The 15722-nt window shown below is 38.8% G+C and overlaps 1 protein-coding gene across 1 annotated transcript; it reads left to right on the top strand.

Moving 5' to 3' along the window:
- The first annotated feature begins 2299 nt into the window (after positions 1 to 2299).
- Positions 2300 to 15470, top strand: LOC108665792. Its single transcript, XM_047884049.1, has 9 exons — positions 2300 to 2468; positions 3670 to 3741; positions 7560 to 7694; positions 8829 to 8993; positions 9268 to 9378; positions 9774 to 9925; positions 11332 to 11509; positions 12171 to 12266; positions 12371 to 15470. Exons 1-9 carry the CDS (start codon positions 2364 to 2366, stop codon positions 12386 to 12388), a joined length of 1032 nt encoding a protein of 343 aa, XP_047740005.1. The 5' UTR covers positions 2300 to 2363; the 3' UTR covers positions 12389 to 15470.
- Positions 15471 to 15722: the final 252 nt, after the last annotated feature.

Here is a 15722-nt window from a genome sequence, read left to right as displayed (position 1 = left end):
TGTGCACATTCTACACCTCTACGTTTGGAAACTGTAACGAATGAAACGCGCTGTGCACATTCTACACATCTACATTTGGAAACTGTAACGAATGAAACGCGCTGTGCACATTCTACACCTCTTCGTTGGGAAACTGTAACGAATGAAACGCGCTCTTGTTGTACCCTGTGCACATTCTACACCTCTTCGTTCGGAAACTGTAACAAATGAAACGCATTCTTGTTGTACACTGTGCACATTCTACACCTCTTCGTTCGGAAACTGTAACGAATGAAACGTGCTCTTGTTGTACACTGTGCACATTCTACACCTCTACGTTCGGAAACTGTAACGAATGAAACGCGCTCTTGCTGTACACTGTGTACATTCTACACCTCTACGTTGGGAAACAATTGTTCGTGTCGAAGAACCGCCACCATCTCGTGCGGCCTTAGGAATGCCCGACGTGGAGACAACGTCTTCTTACGCAACCTCCAGACGCTGTTACTCTCAGCAACGTTGCTGTTGCTAAAACAATTGTCGGAAATCCTGCAGAAAAATGGCGAGATAGTTTATTTGATGCCGTGACTGAGCGGTCGAGCTGGTGTTCTTTATTAGCACGGAGAAAATAAATGTATTTTAGAAGCAATTTCTGTCCATGTTAATTAATTGTGTATTCACAGAAGTGCTGAGTGGTCATATGTTTAGAGCTATTCAGACGTGCAACTACATAAATGGAATAAGTTTTGTAATTAATGCTAAGAAATTTCCAACGCTACTTGTAAATGGAAAGATTCCATGTTCTGCATATATAGTTTGTGTGGGAGGGATATGCAAGTTTAACAATGTATTTATGTGGCAAGATTGTTTATTATAGGGTGCTCTATGAACATTTCATGGAAAATCTCTATTTGCAATTAGAATATATTTCAAATTTAACACGATAAGTGGGGAAAAATGATAAAACACTTGTGGCAGAACTATTTAACATCATGCAGTTATTTTCAGGGCATCAAATCATAGCCATAACGATATTTATTTAATTAACATGCATTTAGCTTTCGCACACTATTATAAGTCGAGGTATAATACCATTTTCCGAGTTCACTTCAATGATCGCAATCAAACGGAATTTATTATTATGCATTAATTAGTCCAGGATTGGGTGCTTGGTACCTTGCACCGTAAATATATACAAAGGTTGTTTGGACACTTATTCACGGTTGGTGCCTATATATGGACCTGAAAATGTATTTCTAGTGGGATAATTGTGAGGCATTACAAAACTGAGAGAGGGAGGCCGGATGAAAAATTTAAAATTCAATTTTTTAATTGGCACGCCTAAATTTTTTATAAAAGTAGCAAAATAGTCGCTTCACATTTTTTTACGCGTGTCAAATTAGAGTTCCATCTAAAATGTGGGGTTAAACGGGTCTATTTTTAACTAGAATGCAATATTTTTATTATTGTCAACGGTATTCTAAAATTGCCCCAGAAAATTCATAGCGTACAACGCCAAGTTAATAATATTGAATATTAATAATTAGAACGGTTATTTACCCTGAACGATCAGTAACAGTGGCTAGCTGCGGCAAAGTAGGATAGTTTCTAACGGCTGTACATATATAACGACACATAATGTAAAATACATCATCTTTTGATCTGCATCCGAGTATATATACATGTACATATATGACGAAATGAGAATTTGGTAATTAATCCTAATTTTCAGCGCTTGTTTTCCCAACTCAATACATTTAAAATTTGATCAACTCTACTCTGACAGGAAGCTCATTGTGATTTTACACCATCACGGACGAATTGGAGATCTACTCTAAAAATTATTTTGAAGATTTCACGAATTATATTATTTTTGAAATTATTCAAGTTACACACATTAATTCTAAATGTGATAAATAGGCCAAAAATTCGTAATTGTTTGTTCGCCAGTCACCATAAGAAAAGTGTTATATTAGGTGGCATCCCAAACAAAATTTAGAGTCGCCCCAGTTTCTGGTACTCAGAAGTTGACGCGTCTGTAAATTTTCACTGGGTTTGTAACCCAAACAAAATTTAGAGCCGAGGGCGGCTCTGGATTAATTAAGGAACGCCCAGGACTCGGGGAGCATAGTCCACCAGCTTCCCTTTGTCCGCTTTTTGGTCTTCATTCCGGTCCCAGAATCAGACAGCTACAAGCGTCTGGTACTTATTCTGCCAACTCTTGCCCTACTTTCAGGAGACTATAAAGTCGGCAAGGAGGTTCTAACTAGTCACTGACTGCGATCAGTTGGCCAACTGACCCAGAATAACTCTTACGCGAACATAGCAACTCTGTGGCGGAGGCTGAAGCATACCCCGAATTTTGTCAGGAAAGGGACAAGAAGATGGAGGTGGAGGCTAGTGTCCCAAGCCTCGTGGCGGGTGAGGCAGGATGGCTGCACACCGCACTGGCCGCCCTCCTGCCCTACATCATCTGGGTGCCGTACCAGGTATGTCAAGATTATGAAATTAAATTTAAATGAAAATTATATTAAAATTAGGTCGGTCTTAATAAATTTACAAGGATCATGGATAATTACTATTCGGGAAATATTTTTCTATATATTTTGGGCATGTAATTAAATGTAGGAAATTTTATAATCACGTATTTATTTTTTTAGTATGTTGTATACACGAGCGTTACTGATGGCACTATAGTTACTGTGAACAAAATGGTGGAAGATGCTTTTTTATTGCAAATGAAAAAATGGCGCTGTCCAAATTCGACGCCGGTCGTGGAATTAAACGACACGTTCCAAATGTAACTTCAGTATAAACACACACTAAACAATATATAAGAAATGATATATTAGGAATTTTAATTAATAGTAGCAAATCAACTTGGAAAAAAGTATTGGCAAATGACTTCACAGCTTAGATATGTCGAGCTCTGGAATAATTTTTTGCATCACCAGATCGTCTCTTCAAAATATGAAGAAACTTCATATTTTGCGGCGTTTTATTATTATTATTATCATTTTATTTTTTTAGCTGAAAAATCGCTGCCTATATATACAAGAAAAACATGACAAAAATTTCAAATTTTGCTCAAGGCAACAAACAATGTTTTGCACGCAACCTTATGTGTGTGACTGGATTAGCCTCGCATGCCTATAATAATAGATGGACCGCCGGTGCTGAACATATTGTAAATGATACATTGGACACATATGAATGTATATATAAATATGTTACTGGGGTCATAATAGATAGATATAATATTGAAGTTATTCAGTATTGCGTAAATTCAGTATTATTAAAGTGTAAATTTATTTTTATATGCGAAAGTGACTACATCCTATTAATATTTATTAAAAATTTGACTTTAGAACTGATATAAAAATATTTTTTGCTACAAATGATAACGCATAAAATTGTATGTAAAATACTGGTATTTAGAGAAGTTAAGGCAATAAATCCCTTTTTAATGCATTACAAAATGAACGTGACTTGTGCCTACCGAACTGTTCCATCTTGCAAATCATTGATCTGAACATTGATCAGCCATGGACGCCAGCCCTGCGAGTCCAGTGATGGGCATATCAACTTAGACAATCGTGGCTACGTTGTGGATAAAGAATGATGTGGATAAAGAATAAAATATTAAGTGTATAAAGAATGACGTGGATAAAGAATGATGTTTACGTGCAGGTATATTTGTCTCTCAACGACGGTGGCTGGAAGACGCTGGTCAAGCAAATAACTTTCGGCTCAACGTCCGTGGTGAGTCAGAACAAACATCTCTGTAACGATCTAACGCTCATTGTTTGAAGTTAAATTTCATTCATTGTTATTATACTCTTCATTTTATATTATACCATTCATTCATCTAACTAAATAATTTTATGATTGTATTTTACTCTGCTAGATAAAAAAATAGGGGTTGGAAAATATCATTGTAATGCCTATTAATATTATTATTTCAGAATGGACTGCTCGGTTTCTCTCTCGTCATTTGATTTCTGAATTAGCGCTGGTTTGGCCCGTTGTTGACAGATTTGATTAACGGCTGAACACATTAAAGTCAGACTATGTTAATGGCCCGTTACTGCCCTATTTTGTTAATGGCATAGCTCACTATACTACCGGATTTCGTTTTAGGTTGAAACAGTTTTTGGACGATTTTGACTATTCTTTGATATTTTCCTTCGCCATTATGTTCATAGTCGATCAAGTTTATTATCTCGATGATTGTGCTTATTGCTTGAAGTGTTACTATTCGATTTTATTCGTGGTTAAACCCCATACTGATTGATTTTTTATGGTTTGAAATATTGTCAATGATCGATTCAACACTGGCTTATGGTAGAACTATTCAATGATTTTCTCCCTTCGTTATTATTATTATCAATAATAAAAGTAACACATGAACATTACACAAATTTCATCACCATACAAAACTGCATCATCACGAGAATACTGTGTGTTGTTTGCGTTCAAGAAGTTAAGAAGCGCGGACAGCAAACAACATGTCTTGCAGTGACTTGACTTCAGATGACCGTTCTAGATTCTGCTGACTCATGCCTGCACACGACCGTGACTACGATTGATAAATTGCGTATTTTCTCGAATTTTCTCAGAGTCATCATAAATATTTTATAACGATCTGCATATATGATCGTATGGTCGGATAGTACACGTAAGCCAAACACAAAATATTTGTGTTTGGCTTACGTAATATTTTGGCTCCCTTCAAAATATTTAAATATTTTGGCTCCCTTCAAAATATTTAAATATTTTGGCTACCTTCAAAATATTTAACCGATATGTACAATACGTATTATAGTGACAGCGATGAACTCACTGTTTCGTCAAATTTCAAACAATCTTTTTATTTTACTCTGCAACATAATCGGACATTCTCATTAGTCTATATATGATAAATAAAAATGTGACAATCGTCATGAGCTTTCTTCTTTGAAAGAGTTTTGAAACTTCTATATATCCAATTATGAAGTAGGTCTTCAGAAGTTCAATCAAAGAAGGAATCAAATAGCTAGGGAGCTTATGAAAGATTTTTTGTTCCACTTTGTGAGATGCAAATCCAAGAAGGCATCTAAATGTTATCACCTGCTCGGCTGTATCAGTGGTTCCCTATGTAGGCGGTACCGCCCCTTGTAGGCGGTGAAAAGATCTGGTGGGACGGTGAAGAAGAAGGGGGCTGTAGGGGGGCGGCACTCAGAAGTAAGAAATTCAAACTTTTGTTCAAACTTCTTCCATGTTTCCAACGTTTGAACGTTTCTCCAAACGATTTATACACAACACGTGCAGCACACGGCTCCCAGCGATTGGGTTTTCCACCCAGATCTGTTTTTTTGAACCTATCATGGGTTTTTAGTGTAAATTTTTTAAAATAATCAAAATCTGTTTTTCTTGTGAGTCTGTGGGGGGGGGGGCGCTATGTGAAAATTATGTGTCTAATTCACTGGGGAGCCAAGTGAGCGCCATGCAACCTGCAGAAGTTTGATAACCACTGGGCAATATGGTCGATATCAATTTCAGTGAACGATGATTCGTAAATTAAATTTCAAGGGTATGCTGGCTCCGTTACTCTGATAGTGAGAAGTTAAGCCTAAAAAATTATTTACTTTAATAAATGTGAACGGATGGCTGAGTAATCAAGATCATTGAGATTTTCAACAGAGATGTGTGGGTTTGAGCCTCAGCTGGCAATCAAAACCTTAATTGTAGAGTTCGGCCAAGCGGCAGGCTGTTTAAGAAAAACATGACTGAAGCAGTAGGTTGTGGGTTTGAATCCTAGCTAGCTGTGTCAGTTCTGCGAAGTCTGATGTTGGTGACATACCCAACATGGCACGATCTTCAACGCTAATACAAATATATTAATAAAATGAAGTTAAAAGTTTAATTGCTCCTTCGCCAGATTTGACAGATTGATTAGGAGGAACAAATATGTCTCTTTTGACGCTTAGTATTTTCTCGATAGTTTGCAGTAGCATAAAAGGAAAAATGTCCAACAAACCATAAGGGATATTAGTAAGAAGCACACTGAAATGTCTTGCAGCTGGGCTTGCCTGCGTTTGATATTCAAGAAGGTTCACAATGTTTGGGGTTCGACCAGTTCTGCGTTCACCTCTCTAGGGTGAACCGGTTGGGTGGAAACTGAGGTTGAACCGGAGGGTTGGTCTCGTGGTCCGGTTGTTTGGAAGCTCGGTGTACCCAGCTCTGTGTACCCAGCTCTGTGTACCCAGCTCTGTGTACCCAGCTCTTACCCAGCTCGGTGTACCCAGCGCGGTGTACCCAGCGCGGTGTACCCAGCGCGGTGTACCCAGCTAGTTTTTTCCGTGGAAGGGTAAAAGTAGGGGATAAAAAAGGCAGCTACCGCTGCTCTAGAACCAAAAATTATGACTTAATAACTGATCCTATAAAGTAATTTTTATTTCACATTATCACATATGAAAAAATCAGTAAAAAATGGATAGTTGGGCAAATGGGGCAAAATTCGTTGATAAAGTATAAAAAATATGTTTAGCCACATGTTGCCGTACAGATTATTGATATCAATGGAAACGAGCTACAGGCGCCAACCTTGCAAGGCGAGTGAAGGGAACTGTACGCGTGAAAGCTGATCGCTCCGAACAAAAACGATCTGTGCGTCACAAGAGGCGTAATGGCCCTAGAGGATGCAATTGGTGCAACCGTCATAAAAAATACTCAAAAGCCATCACAGTCGCAAATAAGCATTGCCTCGAAGATTTATTACCACATGAAAGTTACTGAGGAGTATGTATTGTTGTGACACTCGTTGATTTGTACCTTCACTTGACGCTGGCCACATTGAAAAGTTCAGTAGCGTAGGGTAAGACACTCCGCTTTACGCTCACCACTCCAGAGAACGGTTATATATAACTGCATTGTCCAGCTGCATATAAAGTATGAATAAATAAAATCTGAAAATCTTCGCCTAAAATACGTAAACCTGAAAACGAAAAGGAAACATTAGCTTTTACATAAATATGATTATTAATAATGATTTAATCGGTTCCATTCCCTAAAAAAGCTATTTGTGATCTTTTGTGCAATTTACAGGAATTAGAAGTTAGAATTCATCCTCGTCTTGTGCATTTTTTTTTGCTTTAGATGTTGAGAAAGGACCGAAGAGTTATTTCGCTCGTTATGCGACCTATTTTCCTATTTAATTAACACCGTGAGGATAACTTATTTGCAATGCAATATTATTAATTGAGATTAATTTAATTTCACTAGCTACGATGAAATTCTCATTATTTTCGACATTATCAATATTGAGAAAATATAAATTTAATTTTCTCAATATCATATGATATGTGATTCTAGAATTAAATAACTCTATCCACTAAAAGCATTCACAACCCCCCATACGATACAGCGAACCTGCGACTAAAGTAACACTCATATAAATGCTTTTCTATATATATGAATAATTCAGAATCATAAGTCGGATTTAATATCGTCTTTTTATAAAATTCCCGAGTTAAATTTGTGTAAGCCGATGTCGAATTAATGACGCCTGAGTTCCTATAAGTTTTGCTTACCCTCGGCAGACCAGCGGCCATGCCGGCGCTAAGCCGGCGCTGGAGGCGCGTTGTCAGCGGCAGCCTGATGCGCCTACGCGGCCTGACGCCGGCGTGACGTGGCAGCGCATCAGTCACTGCATGGAGCGATACACGGTCCAATCAGTGAGTCCAATCAGTGATACACCTGTAGCAACACACGGTCCAATCACTCAGTCCAATCAGTGATATTACTGATATAATGTAGCAACACACGGTCCAATCAGTCAGTCCAATCAGTGATACACATGCAGCAACACACGATCCAATCAGTGATACACATGCAGCAACACACGGTCCAATCAGTCAGTCCAATCAGTGATGCACCTGTAGAAACACACGGTCCAATCAGTCAGTCCAATCAGTGATACACATGTAGCAACACAAGGTCCAATCAGTCAGTCCAATCAGTGATACACCTGTAGAAACACACGGTCCAATCACTGATACACATGCAGCAACACACGGTCCAATCAGTCAGTCCAATCAGTGATACACCTGTAGAAACACACTGTCCAATCAGTCAGTCCAATCAGTGATACACATGTAGCAACACACTGTCCAATCAGTAAATATTTTTTGATGCACAGTTGACTTGAGCCTTGAAATATATTTAGTGATCGACTAAACGTGAACCAAAAAATACTATGCTATGATTTTGTTGAATAACAAAAAACAAATAACTCAACCTAAAGATCATTCTAGAAATATATTGAGATTTTTATTATTGCCAACATGGGTCTTTGGACTGTTTAAGCAATGAAATGCTTAAACCTTGAAAAATGTTGAGGCAATATTTCTAGACTAATAATTAAGTAAGGATGTTGACATCCTTCACATTCGGTCATGCTGCTCTACATTCTTCTACAGAGGGACGGTTCCGAGGGTCATGAAGGAAATGATCACATCTGGTCCATATTACTAAAAAACTCAATTAGGATTTTTTTAGATATTTTTGATATTAACTTCGGTATCGCTACTTCAAAAAACAGTTGCTAGTTGACTTAATCGAACAACATGTTTCAAACTATGGCAACTTGATTCACGTTTCTCTTTTATTGAACAAGATCTTAAGTCTTCCTTTTAAAATACCTACGGAGGAGGCATTTTGACCCATTCCTCCTCTGGAAGAATATGGCTTTTGTTAACTGAGTTCTCTCGATTTGAACCCCAATACGTACATAATACAACTTTCAGGCATATTAATAATTGATATTACCCTATCATTTGGCTAGAGATAAACTTGACTGATATTTTCAGAGCAAGTCGGAAGGCTCAGACCGCCTTGTGCTGATGTACGCATGGCTGACGTCCAAACGTCACCACGTGCACAAATACGCTTCGCTCTTCACCGACCTCGGCATGGACGTCGTAACTGTTAAGATAACGGGCATGGACCTCATGCAGCCAACGACGGGTTCCCAGGTGCGAAGAACCCTTGTAATATTCTCCTTGTATTATTTACGGAGAAAAATCTCAACCGTTTTCACATATCAATCCTAAATAACTGAGGTTAATTACCCCAAACAAAAATGGACTCGAGTCTCACGCAACTAACGTCCAAGACTAGGCTCTGAACTGGGACTAATAATAAAGGCAGAAATACTATAAGCACTGCTAGTTTGCATAAAAATAATCGAATATTATCATTGTTGATGAGATCATTAATTTAATAACTATAAATCGATCTGTGGACCAGGCGGTGGCCAAGGAGGTGGTCGAGTTCTTGGCAGGTCAGCCCCAGTACAGCAGAATCCTCGTGTTCGGCTTCAGCGTCGGGGCCTACGCCTTCAGCGAGGCCGTTAAGATGGTGAGGTGCAGTGAGGCCACCAACAAAAGTATAAACCAATAAATACAGTAAACCAATGGACTTAAACAGCCACTGATGAAAAGTAATGTAAAAGAAACAGATTAAATAGTGAGGCATGAGATCTCAACTCCTGTGAGCGTGGCTGTAACAGTGAAGTACTTGTCGTTCATTTTTAGTGACTTACATCTTGAGTGTTTATTCTTGATAATAATTAATACCATAATTTATTTACGTTTTTCGACTTCTATCAATTCGATAATAGTAATCAGTTAGATTTAATTATTTATGTTTGGTTATTCAGTTTATTTAGTAGTCTTCACTTCATTTCGTAACAAAATCCGAATTATTTTAATTTCCATATTACCCCCGTATCAAAAATTTCTTAATTTCGGCAGATGCACGAGCGTGGGGAGTACGCTGGGGTGAAGGAGCGCCTAGTGGGACACGTGTGGGACTCCCCCGTTGACCTCCCCAACATGCCCATCGGCGTCGCCACGAGCGTCACCGCCAACGAGAAGATCAGGCGCTACGTCACCAGCTGCGTCGAGTGCGTCGCTAGTGATCCCATGCGTCACTGACGCTGAAATTAATTAAAATAAAACGGATGTTAAGTCAACAAATACCAAATGCGTCACTGGCGCTGAAATTGATTAAAGTATAACGGATGTTAAGTCAATAAATACCAATTGCGAATAAATAAATGAAATAAATGAAACAAATGAAGCTGAAATAAATTAAAATACAACGCATGTTAAGTCAACAAATACCAAAAGCGTCACTGGCGCTGAAATTAATTAAAATACAACGGTTGTTAAGTCAACAAATAACTTTTGGTTCACAAGTATGTCGACCTAATATTGAATGATGGCGCTCTAATAGCGTGAGATGCGTATAAATGTTATGAAGACTCGAGGCATCATCACCAGCTACGTCGAGTGTATGGAATGCGCACCATAATTTCCTCCATCTCTAGGGCTAGGATGATAGAATAAAGTAATTAACGAAATATGTTTTGTACCAGCATGCAACGACACCAAAAGAAAATTTTACGGCCATTGATTTCTAAATGCAATGAAAAAATTGTGTTTTGTCAGCAGAGGCATTGGGCATCGAAATTCCCGATGAGAGTGATTACAAAATTATTTTATTTACGAAGAGCAGTCATGGCTTTTACTTTATTTCTGGAGTTTTGGAAAGATTGAGACGAAATATGAAATGATACGTAACTACTTTGTCAAAATCATTTCAGTTACGGCAATGGAAGTAAATATTTTTACGTTCGAAGCCGTACACCACAAGCATTAAGTTCCGCATTAAAAGACTTACTGTTGCAGAAATGTGATGACTTAAGCAACACTTCTATCTGTGAATGATTTGAAACTTAAGTATGGACCACTAAAGTCCGCAGAAACGTTATCCGATCTTTTTGCACTGCCAAAATTTTAAATTAATTTGCAAAATAATGTACACGCACGATCATGTAATGAACGGTTTTCACTTCACAGAACCTTTCTCAATGATACAAATTATTTCGAACATAACTTATACGTACGAATATTTCATAATTTTGGCAGACTCAAAATGAAGTTCCTAAATGATAATTCTATATAGCAGACTAAAAATGAATTAAATTTGCTATATTCATGTTATGTTCAGCTACTTTCTGCGAACCCAACAGAAGCAACCTGAAATGATGACAATATTAAATGTATTTATTGTGCTTAGCTGTTTTAGCAAATCGAACCTATGCAGAATAAAAATGACCGTATTAAAAACTCACGTTTACTGTGTCCAGTAAACTTTTATTGTGTCCCTGAAGATCCGAAATTTATATGCTGGCTAGTAATGGTCGCATTTTAAAATTGAATTTATTGTTCCCAGCAATTGATTCTGCGAACCCAACAAATGCAGAAAAAAACATGATCATGTTTAAAATAAATTTATCATGTACAGCTGGTTCCTGAGGACCCGACACGACGTGGCTACGCGCCACTACATCGCCGCTGCTAATTATTTCTACCGCGGGCCCGTGGCTGGCCCGAGTCTGTACATGTGCTCGAGCTGCGACCCGCTCAGCCCCGTGCCTGTCAACGACAGGATAACCGGCAGGTGGCAACAGCTGGGACATGACGTGAGTTGGGCGCAACAGCGGCTACCGGCTTGAATGTAGGCTTATTTAAAACATTAAGACTGCTCGTGGTTTCGTGTTCCTGGAAAAGGAAAGGTGGGACACGACGTAAGTTATGTTTAAGTTAAACCCTCAGTGACTGAGGGTTTAATTCCAAAGATGAAACTCAAGATTGCTCATACATCTAAACCTGCAATTTATAGGAAAAGACGGAAACTGGTTTATGAAATACGCTTCATGTTTCAAAATTAAGAGGGACAAATTCCATAGCAAAAATGAGCGTTTTTCAAATTAGATGGAAATAACTGGCAAAGTTTATTATAACTTACGTGACTGACGGCAGCATGTGATTTAATGGGAAACATAGATATTCTGTAATTACTAATATTTTAAACAACTAAACAAAATCGCGTGACTTAATTCGATTCAAGTACTGGTACTTAAAAGTTTGTTAGGCATCTTACGTTTAAATAAATTTCATTTAACGTTGTTTCAACGAAATCAACTCGTAATCAACATTGTTTCCATGCCCGTCAAATGGTCTGAATAAATTCCTCCTACATTATAAATTAACGCTACTCGAATGCATATGCATTTCACTTAAGGGGCACAACACATTCAATACTTTAAAACTTGTCGATTTAATGCATATATAAACTTTCAGGTGACAACAAAAGTGTTCGAAGACACCGCCCACTGCGCCAACTACACCAAGTATCCCAAGGAGTATCGCAATTTGGTGCTCCAGTTCGTCGACAAGATCGGCATGCTCCACTGAGAGACTCCGTTAATTAAAGGCTGAGTTTTGTCATTGAGGATTGAAAATTAAACGAAGTCAAGGAGTTGCCGATGATCGTCGACAAGATCGGCATGCTCCACTGAGAGACTCCGTTAATTAAAGGTTGAGTTTTGTCATTGAGGATCGAAAATTAAACGAAATCAAGGAGTTGCCGATGAATGGCTTCAGTTAAGCGAACCAGTAAATTAGATTAGCACGGATGGAAGCGGTAACATGCCTAACAAAATTTAGAGTCGCCCAGGCTTCTGGTACTCTAAATCAGAAGCTGCCGCGTCTGTAAATTTTCACTGGACAGATCTTGGTAGGTTGGGAATAATGGGATTTACAAAGGAACTGAAAGAATTATGTGTTAGCACTGTTCAATGGTGCATATAAAATCTCTGCACCGTCTACTTACTATTTATAGAAAATATGTAGAAATTTACACCAGCTAGGTGTAGAAACTTGCAACCACACAACGAATAACGCATTTTGAATTCCACATCCATGATCGACAAGATTACGTGCTGCTATTGGCTGATTTAAGCTCACATGTCACACATTATCAACCATGACAGCCTCTTCCCACTTTCAACACCGCAAGTTGCGACCACCGTAATATGTATATGTAAGGGTATCAGAACGTTAGTCCCTGAATATTGCGATCAATATTGTGAATCACATACATTATGGAAGTGATGCAATAATAGAAAACCAATAAAACAAATATATATATATATACAAATCATGAATGTCTACGCATTAAATATTATTTTGTGTTTTGTTTCTCCAGCGAAATGCTATTCTCGTAAATGGGCTTTGTCGGGTCCGGTGTCATCGTTTATTATATGCATGCATTTATAATCACGAATATCCTTAGTCTATATACTTACTCGTAGAATATCTGCCGTATGGTGAATGCCTGATGAGTAATGTAAATATTGAATCTTAGTTTGGGCAAAATGGACGGAAAATGGCAAATATTGTATACTTATACTGCTGGCAAGTTAATGCCGACATAAGATCTTTTTCATTCGTATTACGCAAAAATTGAATCTGGTGGGCATTCACTAAAAATATCTAAAAGACGCTAATTTTTTTTATAAAATCATGTAATCACAGTGTATCCACACGTCAGAGCATGCAGGCATGCAACTGGATACCTACATAAGCGGTCAAACTAGCGAAACGTGTTACCTATACGCGCTGCCATTAAGCGGTCAAGCTGGAGAGACGTGCTACCTATACGCGCTGCTATTAAGGGGTTAAGCTAGAGAGGCGTGCTACATATACGCGCTACCATTAAGTGGTCAAGCTAGAGAGACGTGCTACCTATACGCGCTACCATTAATTAAGTGGTCAAGATAGAGAGACGTGCTATATATACGCGCTACCATTAATTAAGCAGTCAAGCTAGAGAGACGTGCTACATATACGCGCTGCCATTAATTAAGTGGTCAAGCTAGAGAGACGTGCTATATATACGCGCTGCCATAATGCGGTCAAGCTAGAGAGACGTGCTACCTATACGCGCTACCATTAAGCGGTCAAGCTGGAGAGACGTGCTACCTATACACTCTGCTATTAAGCGGTCAAGCTAGGGAGACGCGCTACCTAGACACTCTGCTATTAAGCGGTCAAGCTAGAGAGACGTGCTACCTATACACTCTGCTATTAAGCGGTCAAGCTAGGGAGACGCGCTACCTAGACACTCTGCTATTAAGCGGTCAAGCTAGGGAGACGCGCTACCTATACACTCTGCTATTAAGCTGTCAAGCTGGAGAGACGTGCTACATATACGCGCTACCATTGAGCTGTCAAGCTGGAGAGACGTGCTACCTATACGCGTTACCATTAAGCAGTCAAGCTGGAGAGACGTGCGTGGTGCAGCGCAATCGGTCACAATATGTGCAAGAGTGTGTGCGTCAACAGTGCATGGATGTCAGTGTTTGAGTGTCGGTGTTTTGCGATAGATGGTTTTTGTTTAGAAACAAGGTACGAAGCGTGCAAAACCTCTAAAGCAATAAGCGAAGACATTATTAAGTTGAGTTAATTTCTGCGCATGAAGCCTGATAATTTATTAAAGAATTCTGTTTACTATATTTTACCAACATCATAATATGCCATTATTCGTATGCCAAACAGTAGAGGCGTAGACTATATACGTCCGGCATATTTTACAGCTTTTTCATAAACTTCTAGGCATTATTACAATGTCTAACAGTGTCTGCCGCTAAAAACGATTTATAGACTGGTCAACGGGGTGGCTCGAACATGATTATTAAAGTTGTAGTGGCAGTGCATATAGATGGTACCATTACAGGTTGAAGTATTCATACGTACTCTAGAACGATGATGGTATCATTCCACGGTGATTTTTCCTATTCGTACTCGAGGACAATTAAGGTACAATTTCTGAGTTATGTTTTCCTACGCACTCTAGAATATTCCTATATCGTACCATTCCATGTGTTGTTTACGCCCTCACTCATGTACCCGGTGGCACGTAAACCAGTGTAACCAGTCATATATAGTGAAGAAAGGTACTCGCATTACTCATGAATCAAGCAACTCTGCTCCTATTCTCCAGTGCTCGTCTCCTCCAAGAACCGGTCCCAGTATGTTAAAGAATTTCTAGGAATCATATGTGCAATTTTCTTTAGATTTAAAATTGGTAATACGTGCTCTGAGAATAAATAATCGCCGAACAGAAACTAGTGTTGCGGGTGCCGCGGATGAGGGAGGTGATGCGATGCTCGGTGATGTATTATATTTTTTTCTGAGCGCAACCACTTATCTATTTTTATGTTATGTACGTTAAATATTTGAGTTATTCATACGATATATTAGTTAATAACACGAAAACCTAAAATTATTTCGATGGAGGTGACATAATTTGGGTTTATGTAAGCATTCCTTGCAGTGCAAAATTCCAGAGCGCTGTGAAATTCGAGCGCGGTGCAAACTTTAAGGCGGTGAAAATTCATTGCGATGCGAAATGCAAGAGTGGTGCAAAATGAGTGGGGTGCAAAATGAGTGTGGTGCAAAATGAGTGTGGTGCAAAATGTATGTGGCGTGCAAAATGTAAGTGTGGTGCAAAATGAGTGAGGGGTAAAATGCAAGTGGCGTGCAAAATGAGTGTTGTGCAAAATGCAAGTGTGGTGCAAATGCAAGTGAGGTGCAAAATGAAAGTATGGTGCAAAATGAGTGTGGTGCAAAATGCAAATGTTGTGCAAAACGCACTGAGGTGCAAAATAAAAGTGTGGTGCAAAATGAAAGTGTGGTGCAAAATGAGTGTGGTGCAAAATGCAAATGTTGTGCAAAACGCACTGAGGTGCAAAATAAAAGTCTGGTGCAAAATGATTTAGGTGAACAATAAGTGTGATGCAAAATGAGTGTGGTGCAGAATGGGTGTGGTCCAAAATGAGTGTGGTGCAA

Source organism: Hyalella azteca, unplaced genomic scaffold (assembly GCF_000764305.2).
Source record: "Hyalella azteca isolate HAZT.00-mixed unplaced genomic scaffold, Hazt_2.0.2 contig14415, whole genome shotgun sequence".
In the NCBI taxonomy this organism is placed as follows: domain Eukaryota; kingdom Metazoa; phylum Arthropoda; class Malacostraca; order Amphipoda; family Hyalellidae; genus Hyalella; species Hyalella azteca.
The sequence above is the reverse complement of the archived record's forward strand: the minus strand, read 5'-3'. Positions and strand labels throughout refer to the sequence as shown.